Consider the following 22,624-nt stretch of genomic DNA (forward strand, 5'->3'; position numbering starts at 1 on the left):
GGTGCTGGGAAAACTGGACAGGTACATATAAAAATATGAGATTACAACACTCCCTAACACCATACACAAAAATAAGCTCAAAATGGATTAAAGACCTAAATGTAAGGCCAGAAACTATCAAACTCTTAGAGGAAAACATAGGCAGAACACTCTATGACATAAATCACAGCAAGATCCCTTTTGACCCACCTGCTAGGGAATCAGCTTTTTAATTTTCATTAGTTGGCCTGTGTTTGGGTTGGGGTCTCCAAGGCATCCCCCAGATGCTGAGCTCCCCTGCGGCCAGCATCAGGTGTTTCTAAGGATGAAGAGCTGTGATTACGGTTCCCACTCCCCATAGCCCTCTGTCAGCGTTAAAACCAGGGATCCCTCCCAGAAGGGGGCCTCCGAGTCCCCTCCAGTCCACAGTCCACAGTACCCTGATTTTGCTCCCGTCCCTGGGAGCCTCCGTGATGCAGCACTCTTGCCAAAACTGTCAGCAGTGGTGCCAGGTGAGTCAAATAGGAGCTGTTTTTCTGAGGGAGGCCTGGCACTCTTGGAGCAGGTTTCGTTTTGGGGGAGACATGGGGAGACAGGCAGCCGACCTGGTCAGCCGCGTGCGGGTGCTTCCATCTTAGACATGGCGGGTACCAGCGAGAAGGTTTTAAAACGGGAGCCCCAGGCCAGGCAGGCAGGTGCCCTTCCTCCTGAGAGCCCAGAGCAGCCCAGGTGTGGAGTCTCGCAGACACTGTGTGTGGTTCTCAAGCCTATCCCTTTTCTACCCCCTCATTTTAGAAGGTGCTGGACGAATGCCAGAACCAGCGGACCTGCCACCTCCTGGTCAATAGCCGTGTTTTTGGACCTGACCTTTGTCCAGGAAGCAGTAAATACCTCCTGGTCTCCTTTAAATGCCAACCTAGTAAGTAACTTGCGAGGGGCACAGCATGCGCAGGGGGTGGGTTCCCTGACGACAATGCTGCTCCAGCTGACGTTCGTCCAGCTTCGAAACTCTTGTTCATGGGAACGTCGGGGCCCCGTCCCACCTGCTATTTTAGTTCGTGTGTATTTGTGTGCGTGTTGTGTGCGCACGCGCACCGATCTGTGTGAATTCTTGCAAATTCCTGAATTTTAAAAAATCCTTCCTAATATGTAAAACTTGGTTGTCCTGATGCTAAAGATGCCGGGTGACAAGAGACTGCAATGGCTTTTCCCCAACATGAGGAGCTGGTTCTCCTTTGCAGAGGAAGGCTTGTTATGAGGCTCCCCCTCCCCCGGCTGCAGGGCGACTTATTCTTCTGAGGGGGCTGGTGGCACAGCTGCCACCTGAGACCCGGATTCCAGATCTTTACAGACTGGCTTCTTCCCACTTTCCCCTTCAGCGGGGGCTCCTGAAGCAGCCTGTTTCCTAAGGAGAAAGAAAGAGGAAGGGGACTTGGCGGGAGCAAGCTCTTCTATTCTGATTCTTGCACTTCTCTCCACTGACTTGCGCCATTTCTAACGCACACCAGTTTTGTGGTTAACCCATTGCAGGCTAAAAATAATTGCTGTTCCATGAGGAGGTCACACCTCCAGGCGTGGAGGGTCTGCCTGAGAGAAGCCATAGGTAATTACGGGTTCCTGGTAATACTTGGAAAACTTGTTGAAAGACAGCAGTGTTCTAGCAACAACATTTAGCCAAACATCAGGGATAATAATTTGTAAAATTCTGTACCGCCACAGCAATGCAACCGTTCTCATTGTTTTGCATCTTGTTCTGTGTTGGTTTCTGCCTCTGGAGCCCAGCATCTCCCAAGACACTGGTGGCCTGGGTTCCTGTGGCGGGTGAGGCATCAGCCATACGCATGGAACGGTCTCGGGCACACGTCTTCAGAGAAAGCCCTGGATGCTTTGGCAAATATCCAGGCTTCTGTCTCAAATCCTTTCCTTGCTGGGACCCAGATGCCTTAGAACGGCCCTATGGCTCAGCGCCCCTACTCTGCATCCAAACATACACTCAAACTCACTCATACTCACACGTGCACCCATGTACACACTATCACACACTCAAAATGCACACGCTATCACACACCCACAATGCACACGCTGTCACACATGATGCACACACCTGGACTCTCACACGTATACACTATCACACCCATACACACTATTATACACATATGCACTGTCACACATGTAGTCATACACACACTCAGTCACAAGTACACACAATCACAAGCTCTCACAAGCAGGCCCAAAGTTTGCAGAACGGCCGAAACTCCCCTGCTCCCCACCCAGGGGTTCTCAGCAACTCCTGCCCTACCTCGCAGACTCAGGAAAATCACTTCTAGATGCCCACGTTTTTAGTAGCATCCTCCCTCAGCTGAATCTCAAAAAATGACCACACCCCCTAGGGCTTCCCTGGTGGCGCAGTGGTTGAGAGCCCGCCTGCCAATGCAGGGGACACGGGTTCGTGCCCCGGTCCGGGAAGGTCCCACATGCCGCGGAGCGGCTGGGCCCTTGAGCCATGGCTGCTGGCCCTGCAAATCCACAACGGGAGACCACAACAGGGAGAGGCCCCAACAGGGAGAGGCCCCAACAGCCATGGCTGCTGGCCCTGCAAATCCACAACGGGAGACCACAACAGGGAGAGGCCCCAACAGGGAGAGGCCCCAACAGGGAGAGGCCCCGCGTACTGCAAAAACAAACAAACAAACAAAAAATGACCACGCCCTGGCCATGGTTTTGGCCACGCCCTTGGCCTCACCCTTGACTGTCTTAGCTTTCCTTTCTTTTTCTCTTCTGCCCATTTATTGTGATATTCTCTCACATTTTCTATATGTTGGAAATAGTTCATAATAAAAAGTTGGACAGGACCAGCCTTTAGAAGAAGTGAAAAGACCCTTATGAAATTGGCAGGACCCTGGATAAGCCAGTGCTGGGCCACAGTCTTGTTTCTACAGTGGGCAGTTAGGTCTGTTTGCTAATTTCATTTCCTCAAACACTTATTAAGCACCTGCTGTGCACAGGTGTGGGCCACGTTTTGGTTATGAAGAGAACTCACATCTCACAGAGGATTCCTGGATGGTGGTTCTGTCTTGGGTGATTTCCAATGTCCCTTCATAAAGCGAGCATTTATTGAGATCTTCACATAGCCAGTTGCTTCTCATTCTTTAGATTCTAGGCCAAAGACCTCCTTTCTCCAGAAGGACCTTCTCTGTCCAAAAAAATATCTAAAGAAGATCCCTGCGCCCTTGATCCTGTGCAAGAAGCTCACAGGAGGAATTGACCTCGGCAGGAACTCAGGGAAGGCTTTCCCGGCAGATGGTGACAACCTTCTGGGGTAGAGTCAGGGCACAGAAAGCTGACTCCTTACAGAGGCCTGTGGCAGGGGTGGCACAGGGTGGTGCGGGGGCCGGAAGGAGCAAAAGGAGCCCTAGGCAGAGAGCTGGAGCATGATCCAGGGCCCTGATGGCCAGGGAAGTGGGTGGAGTCTTCCCGTAGGGCAGCATTGAAGCAGGGAGGCTACTCGGCTGGGGTGGTAGAGGCCCACAGGGCAGTGGTAGCTGCCCTGTGTGTAACAGATTTGAGGGGCAGAGCCCTTGCATCTTAGTCTGTTTGAATTGCTACAACAAAATGCCATAATTTAAGTGGCTTATAATCAACAGAAATTCATTTCTGTCAATTCTGGAGTGCTGGGAAGGCCAGGATCAAGGTGCAGATTTGATACCTGCTGAGGGCCTGCTTCCTCATAGGCGGCTGTCCTTTTTGCTCTAACCACACGGCGGAGGGGCGAGGAATCTCTCTGGGGTCTCGTGTACCAGAGCACGGATCCCATTCATGGGGGCTGCGTACTCATGACCTCATCACCTCCCAAAAGCCCCACCTCCTGATACCATCACATGGGCATCAGGATTTCAGCATATAAATTGTACGAGGACACAAACATTCAGACCAGAGCCCCTGGGCTTCGCTGGTGGTGCAGTGGTTAAGAATCCGCCTGCCAATACAGGGGACATGGGTTCGAGCCCTGGTCCGGGAAGATTCCACATGCTGTGGAGCAACTAAGCCCATGCGCCACAACTACTGAGCCTGCGCTCTAGAGCCCGTGAGCCACAACTACTGAGCCCGCGTGCCACAACTACTGAGCCCACGTGCCACAACTACTGAGCCCACGTGCCACAACTACTGAGCCCACATGCCACAACTACTGAGCCCGCGAGCCACAACTACTGTGCCCGTGAACCTAGAACCCACCGCAATGAGAAGTCCGCGCACCACAACAAAGAGTAGCCCCCACTCACCACAACTAGAGAAAGGCTGCGCACAGCAACGAAGACCCAATGCAGCCAAAAATAAGTGAATAAAAGAAACCAGAGCCCCTCGTGTGACCTGGACATTGGTGGCCTAAAGCACTGCCGTTTAGGTGGCAGCACCTATTGCTGCTATGAAGTAGGGGTGGAAGTGAGGTCCCCGCACCCTCCTGTCTCTTTTTCTGCAACCCTGTCACCTCCTGAGGCTCTTCTCCATGGCCCCAGTTCCAGCCCCTGCATAACACTCTAATGGTCCAAAGGCCCCACGGCTGCACCCAGGTACGCGTGGAGCCAGCCGTTACCATGAGAGCCAGTTATTCCCATCTCTTCCCAGCCGTGCCCGTGTGCCCCGATGGAAGTTCTTACACCAGGGAAAGTGGCTAAGGCTACAAATCAGGGCTTACTTGTGTGCTTGTTTTTACAGGCAGTGAAATCTGCCCCGATGGAAGTTCTTACACCAGGGAAAGTGGCTAAGGCTACAAATCAGGGCTTACTTGTATGCTTGTTTTTTGGAGAGTATTTTACCAACAATCCTCACTAGAATCTTCTTTTCCCCGATCGTGTGCCGTGCTTCACTTCCTCCCTAAATATCATCCCTTCAGAGAATTTTGGTTTCAGTGAGTCTTTGAATTTAGGGTTCATGTTCCTGTCTGCCGTGGAGCTGCTGTGTGACCTTGGGCAGTGGAGGGAAACTTTCTGAGGCTCCATAACTCAATTATAAAATGAAGATAAAGCACCCTCTACCTAGGGCTGTACGTAAAATGCTCAGCGCAGCACCTGTCATGGACTTGAGCTCGGCGATTGGTAGCTATTATTCCAAGAGGCAGATTAAAGTAATTCTTGCTAAAGATGTGAATGACTGAAAGGCAGTGATGTACCAATGGCTGGGGGTGCAGGGGGGTGCGGTCTGCCCTGAGTGCAGGCAATAGCAGGGTGCACTGACGGCTGAGAATTTAAAAACACAATAGAAGAGACCGAGTATCTGTCTGCATGTTAACATTGCCATGCCCTGGCAGTCATAAATAATGTCGATAATAACATGTTCCCATCATGGCAGATCACTCCACATGCCCACCTTTGTAAGGCCACTGCTGATATGCAGATGTGTCTATGCATTGTTTTCTGTTTGTTCGTTTGTTTTTATAAATTTATTCATTTTTGGCTGCTTTGGGTCTTCGTTGCTGTGCACGCGGGCTTTCTCTAGTTGCGGCGAGCGGGGGCTACTCTTTGTTGCGGTGCGCGGACTTCTCATTGCGGTGGCTTCTCTTGTTGCGGAGCATGGGCTCTAGAGCACAGGCTCAGTAGTTGTGGCACAGGGGCTTAATTGTACCGCGGCATGTGGGATCTTCCCAGATCAGGGCTCGAACCTGTGTTTCCTGTGTTGGCAGGGGGATTCTTAACCATATGCATTGTTAAAGAGGAATGCATCGCACACAAAGACCTCTAATTAGGCGAGAGAATTTGTTGCTGTTGTCCTTTAAGCAGAGTCGTGGTTCTGCCTCTACCCAGGCTCCTGGGTCAACCATCCGAACCCACAGAGATGTTGGCAACCCGTTTCTGGAAGGCTGCCCACACTCTAACCCAGCTCTAACACAAATTCTAGTTCTCTAAGAAAAGCAGCAATTATGTTTCCATTGTTTTTAGAACCCAGAAATGTCACTCTTAGGTGACAGTGAATTACTACACTCCCAAGGAACCAAAGGACTCAACATCATACAGCGGTAACCTCCAAGCCCATAATGTGACACTCCCAGGCCCCTCCATTCCAGGAGATGATTTGCCCATATTCTGGGGACAGAAATCACTGGAGGCCTTACATGGAAGTGTCATGTTACTCTGGGTGAGTTTGGCTGGTACCGAGGCTGGAACCTTTCATGAACGTGTCTTAATAAATCAGAGAGATGGGGGCTACTAAATGCGTTTCATGACATGGCTTAAAAAAGCTCATCTAATTTTTTTAAAATTCTGATAAGAAAGAAACCATTCCTGTTGAAAAGTTTCCGGGTTACGGAGATAAGGCTTGCTTTCTGTCCTGTTTTCTCCCTTCTCCTTCTTGGCAAGCTCTGCCAATGGAAGGCAGTTCACCAAACATTCTTAGCATTTTTGGTATTCTCCTAGTTGGAAGGGTACTTGAGCTCTTTTGGTGTGTCTACTAGGCCCTCTGTTCTGCATCAAAGGCTGTTGCTCACGCTGGACCTTTGAAGTCAGGCAATATTTCGGAGTTGGTGGGATTTAGTGTTTACTCATCAAAAGCACTGAAAAACTCATACCAGTGCGGATATGACTCACCGAAGTCAAACCCTCCAATGTCAAGGTCAGACACAGTGTTCTTTTTATTTAGAAAAAGGAAACAAAACTTTTCTTGGCTCTGAGTTTAAACTGTTCTATTAAGATTCCAGTGAGTGGGTAAAGGGCCTCCTAGACATTTGCTTGGTCATCACCTGACTTTTCCCTCCTCTGATGGGTCCTCAACTCTGTTCACATACCAAAAAGGATGATGATTCTGTGAGCATCTGTAACCTGGTTTCTGCTCTGCACCTTTCATTCATGAATCTTCCCATCATCATGTTTTAAAGAACCGTTGCCCAAGTTTTCCAGCGCCAGAGCTGATGGTAATCTTGAGATCCTAAAATGTTTCCTTCAAGCAGTTCAAAACTTTGGCCTCACTGCTACGTCTCTGTTTTCAGGAGAGAGGCATGGGAATTTACAAGTTACCGAAAGGTGGCATTTCTATTAGGAAATTATTTTCTGTCATGTTTTAAGTTTGGGACTTAAGCATCAGCGATTCCAGGATGTGACGGTCCCACCGGCCACCTTTGCGCTGTTGTTTACTGCTCACGCCTTCTTCTGCAGGGAATTTCAGATTGGTTTGATCACAACCCCGAGTGAGAAAAACATTTTACATTTTGGCCCTACATAACTGAAAAAATCTTTTATAAACTACTGTTTATCCTTACTTTGCGTGATGCACTTCGATGTTTTCTGAGCTATTCTTTATTTTTTTTAATTTCTAATCACAACTCAGCAAATTAATTTTATGACCTATTAATGGGCCTCAAATGACAATTGGAAAACTTTGGTTTCAGGGGATCAGGCTATACCTCCCATCCAGGAACGAAAAGTGGAACAAAAACATGAATGGGAGAGAGAAGTGAAAGACGGGTTGACTGTGAGGGTGATGGAGGGTGTGGGCTAGTTTTCCTTCCTCCTTCTTCCCATCCTAGGCAGCCCATGACACCCTGAGCAGCTCCTAGAATTTAGCTCTCGTTTGCTGTTGACACCAATGCTTGTCTGGCTGAAAGATTTGCCTCAAAGTAGAAAAAACTAGGACTGGGGTCATAGATTGGGGCTAACATTTTTTCATGGGGGGAGAGAACCCCACAGGCAAAGAAATAACCACGTTCCCCTTTATGTTTTGCTTTGCTTTTATCTCGCAAGGTGTAAAATAAGTGGGAGGCTAGGAAAAGACATTTATAACATGTAAGAGACGAAAGTTCAAAAGTTAGCATCCAGTATCTATGAATCACTCCTACAAGTGATTTCTAAAGATCTGAAACACAACATGCAAAGGATGTAAAGAGGGGGCTCACGGAAGGGCTGTTTTGAGTAGTAAATTCACTGATACATTTAAAGATCCTAGAACAAGGCCTAAGTTCAGAGAAGGTGTGAACATCAGCTATTGTTATTTTTAAAATATCTTTGTTGAGGTGTAATTTACATAGCAAAACATTCACCCATTTTAACTGTACAATTCAATGATTTTTAGTAGATGTACTGAGTGTACAGCCTCAACCGTCCACCAGTAGAACATTTCCATCATCTGAGGATATTTCCTTGTGTCCATTTGCCATTGTCACTTCGTGTCCCCAGCTCTCAGCCTCAGAAGACCACTAGTCTTCATTCTGTCTCTAGAGGTTTGCCTTTGCTGGATAGCTCACAGAAATAGAATCATACGTTAGGTAGTCTGTTGTGTCTGCAGTGTTAACTATTATTACTTTAAAAAATCAAATCATTATTAAAACATTTTAGTCAATTGAATGGTTTGGGGGGACACTCTTCTAAAAAAAAAACAGTGAACTGTATTTTCTCCAGGGCGCATTTATAACGTCAACTCTGTGTGACGTGGCAAAGGGAAGTTTCACTGTGGTCCACGGAATAAACAAATCAACTTTTCCTAAATTCTTTGGGAACAGACTATAAGCTGGAATCGTCCTCTCCTAGGACCCACGCCAGCCCAAGGGCCCGTTGTTCCTGGATCACCAGACTTGGGGCCAACTCTTCACACTTCTTCAAAGAGGGATTCTTTTTTTTTTTTTAATATTCTTTTTCATATTCTTTTGCATTCTGGTTTATTACATGATATTGAATATAGTTCCCTGTGCTCTACAGTAGGACCTTGTTGTTTCAAAGAGCGATCCTTCACAGACACTGTGTCTTGCTTTTTTTCCTTTGCTAGACAAGGACATAATTTACTTTCCTATCATTTCTCTTTCTCTTTGTAAATACACAAACGGAATACTAGAACGTTACGAAGTTGGGTGGTGCGGTTTAGCTGGGCTCTCTCCTGAACTTAATCTTCCATCAGGTAATTCCTGGTCTTTACCTGTGTGAGTCCCGGTATGGCATTTGAGAAGAGGCTCCCTTCGATTAAGGAAGGTGGGACCTCAAGTGGGGAGAGAGAGAAACTCCCTTTATGGCCTGGCCCGGGACCTGGCCCAGGGAACCCTGCTGTCTTCACCCTGGCATCTCTCCTCCTCCATTTGGTCCTTCGTGTAATTCCTGGGTTTTTGCACTTGTTGACCCTCTTCCTGCAGAGGATTTTGCAGGGTCAGAGAGCCCATGGCAGGCAGGACCATCCCGACTCTCCCCTTCCTGGGGTGCAGCCCCATGGGGGATGGGACCAGGCCAGGACGCGGGCAGTGCTTACTGATTCCTTCTGAGGAAGCTGATGGTGCCACCGATTTTTGTTTCTGCTTCAGATGAATTAAAAAACAAAACTGTGTGTGAAGACCACGAGCTGAAACTGCACTGCCACGAATCCAAGTTTCTCAACATCTACTCAGCGACCTATGGCAGGAAGACCCAGGAGAGGGACGTCTGCTCCTCGGAAGCCACGTGGCTCCCCCCCTTCGGTATGTGTCTTTATGTGGCTGTTCTCAGGGTGCTGTTGGAGGAGATTAGGGCTCCCGTCCCTAAGGAAGGAGGCCACGCGCTGGCTGGTACCTGGGCTAGAGGGAAAGTCAAGGGCAGGGGGAAACCACCCCCCAGGGTCCTGTCTCCCTCTGCCCCACATTCTGGAATCCGTCTGTTGTTCAGTTAGTCTACACCGAGTATTTACTGAGCACCTGCTGTATGCAGGGCCTGTTCTAGGCATGGGGGAGTCATCAGTGACCAGCACAGAGTCTCCCTGGAGCTGACCTTCCAGCAGTGGATGAGAAGGCAATGAGAAAGCAGATAATAAATGAGCTAATGGGTCGCGCTTCCGGTGCACATAAGCATTAAAGGGAAAAGCACATGAGGGAGGGAGGGAGGGAGGGAAGGCCGGAGAGCACGCGGAGGACGCTGCAGGGAGGCGCAGTGCTGTGGACTGATGGGTGTGCTGAGTAGAGACTCCGAGGGGCAGAGCCTGCAGGTCCTGGGGACGGCGTCCAGGCGGGGAGAAGAGCCCATGCTAAGGCCCTGAGGCTATGTTCAGGGTGGAGAAGAGCTCAGCGAGTCATTCTTAGAAGTCCGCAGTTTGGAGCTAAGAGATGGCCTGACACGCCTGAGAGCTCCACCCTTCAAAGTCACCCTCTATTATTATTAGGGTTCTCCAGAGAAACGGAACCAATAGGAGATAGATAGATAGATAGATAGATTGCTAGGTAGATTGATAGATGATAGATAGATAGATAGATAGATAGACTGATTTTAAAGAACTGGCTCACACATTTGTGGAGGTTGGCAAGTTTGAAACCTGCAGGGCAGGCTGGCAGTCTGAAAACTCAGGTAAGAGTTGATGTTCAGTCGTGAGTTTGAATTCCGCAGGACCGCAGGCTGGAAACCCTGGCAGAAGTTCTATGTTGCGGCCTGGAGAAGAACTCCCTTTTCCGATGACCCCAGTCTTTGCTCTCAAGGCCTTCCATGGATTGGTTGAGGTCGACCCACGTTATGGAGGCTGATCTGCACTTACTCAAAGTCTGCTGATTTGCTGTTAGTCATATCTTTTTTTTTATTGAAGTATAGTTGATTTACAATGTTTCAGGTGTACAGCAAAGTGATTCAGTTAGACGTGTATGTGTGTGTGTGTGTGTGTGTGTGTGTATTCTTTTTCAGATTCTTTTCCATTATAGGTTATTACAAGATACTGAATAGTTCCCTGTGCTCTACAGTAGGTCTTTGATGTTTGTCTATTTTATATATAGTAGTGTGTATCTGTTAATTGCAAGTTCCTAATTTATCCCTCCCCCCGCTTTCCCCTTTAGTAACCATAAGTTTATCTTCTATGTCTAACGTTAGTCATATCTTAAAAATACCCTCCCAATAACATCTAGACCGGTGTCTGACCAAACCACTGGGCACTGTAGCCTAGGCAAAACGACGCATGAGATGAACCATCACACGCCCCCGTCTGCGGTGGTGAAACGGCCTCAGCCCCACCCGCCGTGTTACCAGAGAGAACAGACCAGTTGTGAAACGGCCCAAGAAGTTTCACTTTATTCATCAAACCTGAAACGAGCTCCTCGATGTGTTTAATTGCTGCAGTCGATTCCTGGGTCACACGTGAAATTAGACACTCATCGAAAAAAGAAGTTTATACATAACTAATATCTTGGATCTGAAAAAAAAAAAAAAGAAGAAGGATGTAAAGTGACCTAGCTACACAGGCACACGCTCAGGCAAGGCTGGAGAGAGAACCAAAAAGCAATTCACGAGGAACACGCGTCACACGTGTCTCCGAGGCCCCTCGCCCAGCGTTCAGGGAAGGAAGGCCCTGGCGTCGGGAAGGTAGAAGGTCGTCTGAAGGACAGCCGAGGCAGACAGCAGAAGCAGGCCGAAGTGGGCATCCAGCCGCTCCCGTCTTAACAGGCTTGCCTGCCACGTGGGCAGAGAGACCCTTGTGAGGGTGGCTCCTGCTGTCTGTCCATAGTGCCCGGGGCTCCAGCAAGTGACTTTGGAAACTCCATTCTCCCTCCCATATAACATCTCCCCGTGTTCACAGTGTCTCCACCCCCCTCTCCCTTGTTCCTGCTGCTGCGTTAGGTCAAAGGACCATTGCCTGGTCATCGCAGGAGTCCCCCTGTCCCTAGGCATGGCCTTCTCCCCTGGGTGGCCAGAGGTACCTTCTAAAAGGCAAATCTGATCACTGCCCTCCTGGGCATCCTGCAGGGGCTCCCTGTGTCATCTGGTTTGCTTAGCTGGACAAGGCACCCTTGGTGATCTGATCTCTTTCGACAGAAAGCGACTCCACTTCTTAATATCGGTGTGGGACATCCCATTTCTCGGGCTCGCTGAGTCTAGCTTAGCCGTGTGTGTTTTGGGAGACAGCAATAAGTAACATCTATCTTAGGAGTTCTTTTGAGCAGAAGTTGGTCAGCCAGGTAGGTAGATCTGTGTGCAGGCTGAATGACTGACGTTCCGTACGTCACTGCCTTAGGTTCCTGGGAGGTTGGATGGGAGTTGGGTTTACAGGGAAAAGTCATCAGCCAAAGAAAACGTTAGCAGACCCCGTGGTTAAAAGACAGGTTTCCATAGAGAGTTCAGGGAATCCTCAGGTCAGCTGTGAATAAGCCTTGTTGACTCAGGAAAGGTCTGTGAATGGGAGACTGTGCCCCTTGCTTGGCTGTTCAGTTATTAAATCCTGAGCCCTGGCCAAGTCACATGGCAAAAACAGCCTGCCAGGGCTTCCCTGGTGGCGCAGTGGTTGACAGTCCGCCTGCCGATGCAGAGGACGCGGGTTCGTGCCCCGGTCCGGGAAGATCCCACGTGCCGCGGAGCGGCTGGGCCCGTGAGCCATGGCCGCTGAGCCTGCGCGTCCGGAGCCTGTGCTCCGCAACGGGAGAGGCCACAACAGTGAGAGGCCCGTGTACCGCAAAAAAAAAATAAATAAATAAACAGCCTGCCCATCCCTCTGCCCCTTCCCACCCTCCCCTCACAGTTGCGTGCTTCTGCCCATGGCCCCTGAGTGCCCGTGAGGCTGAGGGTCAAGCTCTTCACTGCATTCATGAACCACCACCCAAATGCCAGAGATCCTCAGGCCCTGGGCTCTGCAGTGCGAAGGGGTCCAAGGGAAAGTGAAAGGGTCCTTGCGGGTCCCCCTTCAGCTCACTGTCTCGGGTCCCCCTTCATCTCACCATCTCGTGTGCCCTTCACCTCACCGTCTCGGGTCCCAGTTCATCTTGTCCCACAGCCTTACGTGGAGGCCTCTGGTTTCACCTTTCGGGTTAGCACTTAAGGGCAGAAGCGTGCATGTGTGCAGAAACGTGAACCCCTGTCTGCCTGTGCTGATGGAGTTTCTTGATCTAACTGAATGCTAAGAAATACTCCACTCCTTGGCCCAGGTAAACTGTATGTAGGGTTTTTAACTGAATTTGGCGTGTTCGCCCCACAAAAATCATCAGTTTTCCCTCTGATATAAACATACTTTAATATCACCCACTTTAAAAAGCACCCTCTTTGGGCTTCCCTGGTGGCGCAGTGGTTGAGAGTCTGCCTGCTGATGCAGGGGACACGGGTTCGTGCCCCGGTCCGGGAGGATCCCACATGCCGCGGAGCGGCTGGGCCCATGAGCCATGGCCGCTGAGCCTGCGCATCCAGAGCCTGTGCTCCGCAACGGGAGAGGCCACAACAGTGAGAGGCCCACGTACCGCAAAAAAAAAAAAAAAAAAAAAAGCACCCTCTTTTGACCCCCTGTCTTCCATCCACTGCATCTGCAAGTCCTGTGGGCTCTCCCTGTACCCAGTATCCAGACTGTTTGCTCCCAGCCCACTCAGGGCTTCTCTCACCTGGACCATCTGGGCTGCCTCTTGACTGGTCTCCGGCCTCGCTTCTTGATTCCATACCCTCCCTTAGCCCCTTCTTCACTTATCAGTCAGAGGGATTCTATTTAAATCAAATCAGATCACATCCCCCCACCCCACTTAAAGCCCTTCACTCTGTCTACTGTAGAATAAACCCAGTATCCCAGCTGTGGTGCGCCTCTCTCTCTCCTTCCTTCACTACCTCTGGAGCACTCCACACTCCTTCATACCCCAGGGCCTTTGCACAAGCTCTTCCTTTGGCCTGGAATCTTACCCCACACCTTTGCATGGCCAGCTCCGTCTCGTCATTCGGGAATCAACCCAGACGTCATTTCAGAGAGGTTTTCCGAGGCAGCCTGCCAGCATGGCACCTTGTCCCTGCCATCCCACTCGAGCTGCCCCCATTTGATTGTCTTCATAACATGGAAATAGTCACTTATGTGCATATGGTCTCTCTCACCTGGAGAAGGCCAGCACTTCAGAGGATATGTCTCTTTTTTCCTGTGGAATTCCCAGCAGGCAGAGCAGAGCCTGGCACAGAGCAGGTGCCCGTGTGAATCTCGAGCCCTGTGAATGAATCAGAGCCCCCCTTCCTAAGTGAGGCACCCACACTGGCCTCTGGCGGATGGATGGTTGCCGGCCTGGAATGTGGGCCTGGTGTTGTCACAGCTTCCAACCTCATGAGATGCTGGGAATCTGAATTTTTTTTTTAATGTGAAATTTTCCAACTTTTAAAACACCGTGCGAGCCAAACAAAACATGCCTACAGGCCACATCCGGTCCATGGGCCACCGGTGTGTGATCTCTGCTCTCAGTTCTAAGTTATCACTGCAGCTGGGCCTCAGCACTTTGAAGAAGGAGAAAGGGCTGTTTATTTTTAACCCCGGAACCTGGTATGAACTTGGGAGGATGGTTGCCTAAAGGCCAAGTGGTCAGGTCTCACCTTGGGCCTCTGAAAGGGGATGTGTGTGCTTTTACTCTTGCATATAAGCTAAAGTCTGGTGCAGCCCCACAAGCTCAGGGTCTGGGTACCCAGGGCAGCCCCGCATACTCGGTCAGAAAGCAGGGCGGAGCGGGGCTTTAGCACGTAGATACCCAGCGAGAGCATTTCCACTTCTTTCTAAAAGATAATTGTTCATTGTATTGAACAGAAATAAGAAAAAGATTCAGCCACGGATTTTTCCCATCAAATGAAAAGATTTTTCTTTTCAGGATCTCTTGCAAGTCCTGGTGTATGATGAGCAGAGAACAGCTTTTACATAATGGCAATTCTGAAGTAGATACATTTGAATTCTGCTTTGAAATTTAACTTTATGTCACGGGTGGTTTTCCACGTGACCAGCGAATTCCTGACAAAGTCAATCACTCTCTTGTTAAAGGGATACAGTATATACTTTACTTACCCATTCCCTGGTGGCTGTTTCATTGCTTTTTTTTTTTTTAATTAATTTATTTATTTTTTGGCTGCATTGGGTCTTCGTTGCTACGTGAGGGCTTTCTCTAGTTGCGGAGAACAGGGGCTACTCTTCATTGGGGTGTGAGGGCTTCTCATTGCGGTGGCTTCTCTTGTTGCGGAGCACGGGCTCTAGAGTGCCGGCTCAGTAGTTGTGGCGCTCGGGCTTAGTTGCTCCGCGGCATGTGGGATCTTCCCTGACCAGGGCTCGAACCCGGGTCCCCTGCATTGGCAGGCAGACTCTTAACCACTGCACCACCAGGGAAGTCCCTATTTCATTGTTTCTGATTTTTAAATATCATAAACAATGTGTAAGGAACCTGTGCTTGTAGCTTTTTCTTTCCTCTGGTTTATTTCCTTGGGATAAATTCCCAGAAGTTTTATTCCAAAGGAGGGCATGGGCATGTTTACGGCTCTTCCCATGTACCACCAGAGGTCTTTGCAAAACCTTTTGTACCAGTTTATGTGCGTAAACAGCGACGTAGAACTGTGGGTTTCCCTGCCATTTGGGCAGCATTCTGTATGATTTTTCTTCATGTTTCCAAGTTCATAGGTATAAAGTGGCCTTTCTGTATATTTTTTATTTGCTTTTCTTTGTTTATGAATGACCTTGAACCTTTCCCCTTGTGTCTGTGGTTATTGTATTTGTGCTTTGCACACACACTGTGTCTCTAGCCTTTGTCCTTTTGTGGTTGTTGTTGAGATCTTTATTTTTTCCATTAATTTTTCTGAGCTCAAGACAGAGTTGGGTCTTGAGCTCATAAAAACGTTGGGTCTTCGTTGCTGCACATGGTCTTTCTCTAGTTGCGGCCAGTGGGGGGCTACTCTTCGTTGCAGTGCACGTGCTTCTCATTGCGGTGGCTTCTCTTGTTGTGGAGCACGGGCTCTAGGTGCACAGGCTTCAGTAGTTGTGGCACGTGGGCTCAGTAGTTGTGGCGCACGGGCTTAGTTGCTCCACGGCATGTGCGATCGTCCCGGACCAGGGCTCGAACCCGTGTCCCCCGCATTGGCAGGTGGATTCTTATCCACTGCGCCACCAGGGAAGTCCCTGCATTCGCTGTTGAAGTTGGGAAGCTCTGCCTTGAAGATGCACTTGTCTCAGGGCACAAAGGTTACTGATGCTGGGCTTCTCTTCAAGGCCCTTGGACTTTAACCATCTCCTCAAGGTCCTCCCAACTATGCCCACTGCCCAGTCTCAAAGCTACTTCTGTAGTTTTAGGATTTTCTTTCCCCAGCAATGTGTGTTTGTTTTCTTTTTTTTTTATTTTTTTAAATTGAAGTGTAGTTGATTTACGGTGTTGTGCCAGTCTCCGCCTTACAGCAAAGTGACTCAGTTACACACATGTAGACATTCTTTTTATATTCTTTTTTTTTTTTTTGCGGTACGCGGGCCTCTCACTGTTGTGGCCTCTCCCGTTGCGGAGCACAGGCTCCGGACGCGCAGGCTCAGCGGCCATGGCTCACGGGCCCAGTCGCTCCGCGGCATGTGGGATCTTCCCGGACCGGGGCACGAACCTGTGTCCCCTGCATCGGCAGGCGGACTCTCAACCACTGCGCCACCAGGGAAGCCCCTCTTTTTTATATTCTTTTCCATTATGGTTTATCACAGAATACACTTTTGTGTACTATACAGTAGGACCTTGTTGTTTACCCATTCTAAATGTAATAGTTTGCATCTACTATATTTGTTTTCTGTTGCAGAGTAATGAAATATTCCCAAATTTAATGGCTTAAAACAAAAATGAACACTTATTACTACACAGTTTCTGTGGGGCAGGGATTCTGGGGTACCCTAGTTGGGAAGTTCTTGCTTAGGGCCTCATGGTGTCTCATGGTTGCAGCCGGCATGTCGGCTTGGGCTGCAGTCATCTGAGGGCTGGACTTCCAAGGTGATTCACTCATATGGCGGGCAAGTTGGTGCAGGTTGTTGGTGGGAGACCTTGGTTCTCCCCACATAGGTCTCGAGTGTCCTTGAGACATGACAGCTGGCTTCTCCCAAAGCCCAAGATGCAGAAGAGCAAATGGAAGCCACACACCGTCACCTCCACCCAACTCTATGGGTCTCACAGACCAGCTGATTCTTTGAGGGAGGAGGCTACACAAGGGTATGAATTCCAGGAGGTTGAGACCATTGGGGGCCATCTTGAAGGCTGCTACGGGCTGAACTGTGTCCTCGTAAAATTCCCGTGTTGACATCCTAACCTCCAGTACCTCAGAATTGTGACTGTTTGGGAAGATGGGGCCTTTAAAGAGATGACTAAGTTAAACCGAGGTCATATGGGAGGGCCTTAATCCAACGTGACTGCTTGTAAGAAGGGGAGATCAGGAAATGGACACACACAGAGGGAAGACCATGTGAGGACGCAGGGAGAGGTCAGCCATTTGCAAGCTAAGGAGAGAACCCTCAGAAGGAGCCAACCCTCCTGACACCTTGGACTTCCAGCCTCCAGAACCAAGAGGAGACAAAATTCTGTTGTTTAAGCCACCCAGTGTGTGGTACTCATTACCACAGCCCTATAAACTACTACAAAGGCTGACACCATCACAGCTGTCAAAAAGTGACATTTTACCGTCACACAGGTTCAAACACAGATACATTTGGTGTCTCTTCTTGAGGGTGGTGACCCAAAAGACATTTCTGAAAGATCTTAAAGCAAGTCACACCCCTCAGAACTTATGGCTCCTCTTGGGACTTCCCTGGAGGCCCAGTGGTTAAGACTCCCCGTGCTTCCAATGAAGGGGGCGTGGGTTCAACCCCTGGTTGGAGAACCAAGATCCCACATGCCGTGCGGCATGGCCAAAAAAATTGGAAAAAAAAAAACAAAAAAAAAAACCCGAAAACTTACAGCTCCTCTAGTGGAAGAGAAACTGAAAGAAAGGTATGGAAATGATTGATCCGCGTTGGTTCCAGAGAAACGCCAGCGAAGCTGCGTCCTAACACAGAAAGGACTGGACCTTCCCACAGATCCGGGCATGAACTTAGGAAAGCGGGCCTCCAGAAAGTTCCCTTGGCTGGGCCTCCGCTATGGGACGTCATTTCCTGCCGCAGCTACATTTTCTGGGTGGGCTCCAGGGATTCTATTTCCTTAAGAAGTGAATGAAAAAAATGACACAATGGACGTCAAAGGCTGGGCTAAGGCCACCCCAAGGCCAAGTGTGGGCAGGCCTGGACTTTTCAGCCAAAGATCAAGGTGCCAGGGCTTCCCACTGCCAAGAAAGTCTCTTAAGAGCAACCAGCCTAATTATCTGAATAAACACAGGTTGTAAAGAGCGATTAACTTCAGTTTCTGTTAAACAGTAGCCTCCCCCCCACAAAAAAAAAAGTTGAATATCTTGTTATCACATGTATTGGGGTGGAGGGTAGTTTGCCAGGCAGAGAGGTGCAAACAGAATCAGCCTGGGAGGGAAATAACCACTTTAAAAAAAGAATCCTGCCAATGGTTCAGAGCTCAGCATCAACAAGGAAATGGTCAGACCTGAAGTGGACCTGAATTACCTTGGGCCTCTTCCTAAAAACACACTGTGGCTTCTTTCCTTCTCACCAAGATAAATTCTTTCAATCCCAGGGTAGCTATGAGTGCAGAAGCCCGCCTCTGTAAATCACGCTGGTCACAAGACCTCCTGGGTACAAGAGGACTGTAGCCTTATAAATGGGAGTCTCTCCCCCCCGCCCTTCCTCTGTTAGCCTTAAAGAATATGGCCAGGCACATGTCCTAAGAAAATATAAAGTCTCCAGGGCTCTAATACAATTCTGGCAAGAGCATGAATTGGTACAACTCTTCTGGATAATGGGTTGGCGGTGTGTGTCAAAAAACTTTCACATTTTGAATGCCCTCTGACAAAGCAATCTACTTCCAAGAATTAGAAACTATCATGCCTGTGTGCAAATACTTATCTCTAAGGATGTTTCACATAGAATTCTTTATAGCATTAAACAATGGAACTCATCAGAATGTCTACCAATAGGGTATTGTAAATAGAGCTGATACATCCATAAAGTGAGAATCTCTACAGCTCTTTAAAATGATGCTTATGTTAAAATTTTCACAAATATATTAATAAATGAGAAAAAATAGCATACAGCGTAATATGTACATGATCCCATTGAGGGGGAAGGACATTTAAACATAGAAAAGTGACTACAAGGATGTTCTTTAAAGGTTAACCTTTTTTTTCCTGTTCGTGGGATTTACTGGGGATTTTTATTTTCCTGGTTTAGGCATATTTGTGATTTTCAAGTTTTCAACTACAAACGTTTTTATTTTGAAACAGAAAAAACTAATAGTTTACAGAAAGAAAACAATAATAGTTATTATAGGACTTCTAAGAACAACTTCATAATTCATACGGTTACTTCTTCCCAATGTCGGTGGCTTATACAGAAATCATACAATGCATTCTCAAATCTCTTGAGATTTAAGGTTTCTTTTTTTCAACTGATAAATGTGCTCAGAGAAGAACCCCAAATAATAACGAGGCTCCTAAAGACAGCAAAAATATTCACAATCAACCCTGTGCACCCACAACGCAATGAAAAATAATAATAAAAATAAACTGCAAGGGACTGGGGAGAGATAAACTAAGAGTTTGGCATTAACAGATACACACTACTATATATAAAGTAAGGAAACAACAAGGACCTACTGTATAGCACAGGGAACTATACTCAATATCTTGTATTATAGTAACCGATAATGGAAAACAATCTGAAAAAGAATATATATATGTATAACTGAATCACTTTGCTATACACTTAAAACTAACACAACATTGTAAATTAATCATACTTCAATAAAAAACTTTTTAAATAAACTGGAAGAAAATTCAAAGGATACATCTTTACTCCTAGGTAAACTTTTCATGGCTTCTGGGGCAAACTGGGTTATACAAAAGAATAGTTTATCATTACATTTGCAGAAAAATTTACATTTCTGAAAATAATCGCCCCAGAGACCCTCGTATTCAAAAGCTGTCTTCTATCCAGACACGAATTTTATTTTTCTTTTTAAGAAAGTTCATTTTGTACGCTTTCATTTCAAAGCAATGTAAACTCAGAAACTTGGAAAGTATCTTAAAATCGATAGGGGAAAAAAAAAAAACTTTCCCATCAGCCAGAAATATCCCCTGTTACCATCTTGGTGATTCTCCTTACAGTGTTTTTAAATTTTTGCTTATTTGCAGGTTAAACTTTAATATTTAGGTCTGATTGTACCGTATGCTTGTTTTCACTTTCTGGACTCTTAACCATAGGAGGTATTCCATTCGACCTTAGAGACAGCTGGTGAGAACAGTTCACGTTTATGTGGGCTTTGACTTCCGCAGTTGCTTCATACAGACCTCACAGAGAGGCAGTGAAAAAGGTGTTCCTCGTGCTACGCAGGAGGGACACAGAGTCTCAGTGAGTTGAGCAGATACCAGGTGCTGGGCAAACAGCAGAGAAACTCCCATGCCCTCCAGGAGCTCTCATCCAATGAGAGATCCAGGCACCAAAGCAGCTAACCTAACGCAACACAACGGACCGTAAGCAGCACGACTGCCCACCGCAGACCCCAGCTCCGTGCAGCAGCCGTCTCCATGAGGCATCCCCCTTTGTGCTCTGGAAGCCATTGTCCTTGCCCCTTAGGCTTGGGGTGGTAGCATCTCACTGCTGTTCCTTGCCCCGGGGTCCTGCACCATCCTTCGAGGTGTTCACATCCCATCCACACCTTTGTAAAGTCTCTTTATCAAGCTTGCTTTACATTGTCCGATTTGAGCGCTGGGTGGCCTGCCGGAACCCTGATGATACCCACTGCTCACGTTACTATTCTTTACTCTTCACAAAGACGTACTTGTTGCTCAGGCACTTAAAACATTTCATTCCATCTTCATTGGCTGCTTGACTTGCTCTGTTTACTTTTCTTTCATTCATAAGAACGCACCAAATTAGGTCCAGCAAGATGCCTCCTTTAGACTGGAGTATTCAGAGGCAGTCAGAAGAAAGATGGATCTATTCCAAGCCAGGGCGAGTTGCAGAGAACTGACCCAGCTGACCAACAGGAGGCTGACAGCTTCCTGAAGCCCCTCCAGGCAGCTCTTCTCAGCACAGATTTGAACTCACGGATCACACCGCCCCCCTCCCCACACACACATAGCAAACACATTCTAAAGCCAGATATATGGGATGTTTGCATTCCCTGGTGTCCATGCCAGTCCACTAATTCATTCATTAAATATATCATTGTTGGGTGCCTGCTGTGAGCCCAACACTCCAGGGATCAGGCATCATGGAATTGGACTTAGCAAAGTAAATCAGAACCTTCATGAATATATTCAGATCAAGTGCTTTTATAATAATGTTCCTCACCATTTGTTGAGCTATACATATTACATACATTTAGATATATCACAAAAATATATACATATATATTCACACATACACACATACGTATATACATATATGTTTATAGGGTCCATATATTTTTATATGTGTAAATATATAATATACACATATTACATAAACAAATATATAATTTATATATTTTATATATGTGTGTGTGCATATATGTGTGTGTGTGTGTGTATTTAATTTAATTGTCCTTTCCTCAAGATCATTGTCTTTCCAGCTATGTGGTGTTTACCAGAGATCCTTCCTTTCTTTTTTTTTCTTCCTTTTTTTTGGTTTAGCCATACCGTGCTGCTTATGGGATCTTAGTTTCCCAATCAGGGATTGAACCCACGCCCTCAACAGTAAAAGTGCAGAGTCCTAACCACTGGACCTCCAGGGAATTTCAAACAGATCCTTCCTTTCAATTGGACTCTTTCACGGATCTCTAGTTAACATAAGAGATGGAGTTGGAGGGCTTCCCTGGTGGCGCAGTGGTTGAGAGTCCGCCTGACGATGCAGGGGACGCGGGTTCGTGCCCCGGTCCGGGAAGATCCCACATGCCGCGGAGCGGCTGGGCCCGTGAGCCATGGCCGCTGAGCCTGCGCGTCCGGAGCCTGTGCTCCGCAGAGGGAGAGGCCCGCGTACCGCAAAAAAAAAAAAAAAAAAGATTTCCTGCAAAAGTGACAGGGTTGAAGCTGAAGCTGCAGCGGGGAACTGAGGAGGGATGATTCTAGGACCGGCATCAGACCTCGGAGGGAGCCGGGGCTTCTGGCCGGGCCGCCTAGAGGATGTCGCAGCGCGACTGAGAGCAGCCTGTGGGGGAAGAGCAAGCTCAGGCTGCTTCGCTTGGGTGTTGGTAGGGGGAGGGGAACATGATGAATGTCCCGTGAGGAGTGAGAGGTTCCTGAGGGAACAGTGAAGGCGATCCATTATGGGAGCTGGAAGCGGTCGGGTCCTCAGTTTTCCGATGGTCCAGGTGGACGTGGGCCCAGACGGCATGTGCAGGTGCAAGAAGAGAGCCCAGGCTGAGGAAGGACCTCCTGTGGGGCGAGCAGGCCTGCAGGGGGCTCTGGGATGGAGCAGTCAGACAGATGGGGGAGAAGGGCACCAGGCAGCCAAGGTCAGGGAGGAACCCTCCAGCAAGAGGGTTCAGGCACCCAGAGTTCCGGAGATGGGCAAGGATTAGGGCGGTCCACATCTCTCTGCTAGGACAGTAGTAGGTCCCTGTGATCTGAGGGAAGGGACCCTTGTCAGGGTGTGTGGAGGGCAGAGGCACATTGAGGAATGGCTGGGACGTGGGTGGAGGGGGACACAGCGGAGGTGGCCGGCATGGAGGACCTTTGCAGAATCCTGACTGTGAAGGAGGGCGATAAGGCTGGAGACAGGTTCCGGGATTGGACTGCAGGGTTTTTGTTTTTACAGGGTAGAGGAGTTTGTCATCTGCAAGACATGAACAGACAGCACAAGAAAAGTCCTGTGAGGGGACTTCCCTGGCTCTCCGGTGGTTAGGACTCCACGCTTTCACTGCCACGGCCCGGGT

General features: G+C 48.3%; 1 protein-coding gene across 3 annotated transcripts in view; it reads left to right on the forward strand.

Annotated features, from left to right (window-relative positions):
• The window catches only part of EVA1C (eva-1 homolog C), an 83,111-nt gene that overhangs the window by 38,405 nt on the left and 22,082 nt on the right, over positions 1-22,624 (forward strand). For 2 of the 3 annotated variants that reach the window (XM_065876624.1, XM_065876625.1), the window contains exons 3-4: positions 775-898; positions 9,248-9,400. In XM_065876624.1, coding sequence (XP_065732696.1) covers positions 775-898; positions 9,248-9,400 — 277 coding nt within the window. The remainder of the gene's footprint in view (positions 1-774; positions 899-9,247; positions 9,401-22,624) is intronic. The other variant, XM_065876626.1, reaches the window with a different exon arrangement.

The sequence above is a fragment of the Phocoena phocoena genome, chromosome 4, assembly GCF_963924675.1.
Source record: "Phocoena phocoena chromosome 4, mPhoPho1.1, whole genome shotgun sequence".
Lineage (NCBI taxonomy): Eukaryota > Metazoa > Chordata > Mammalia > Artiodactyla > Phocoenidae > Phocoena > Phocoena phocoena.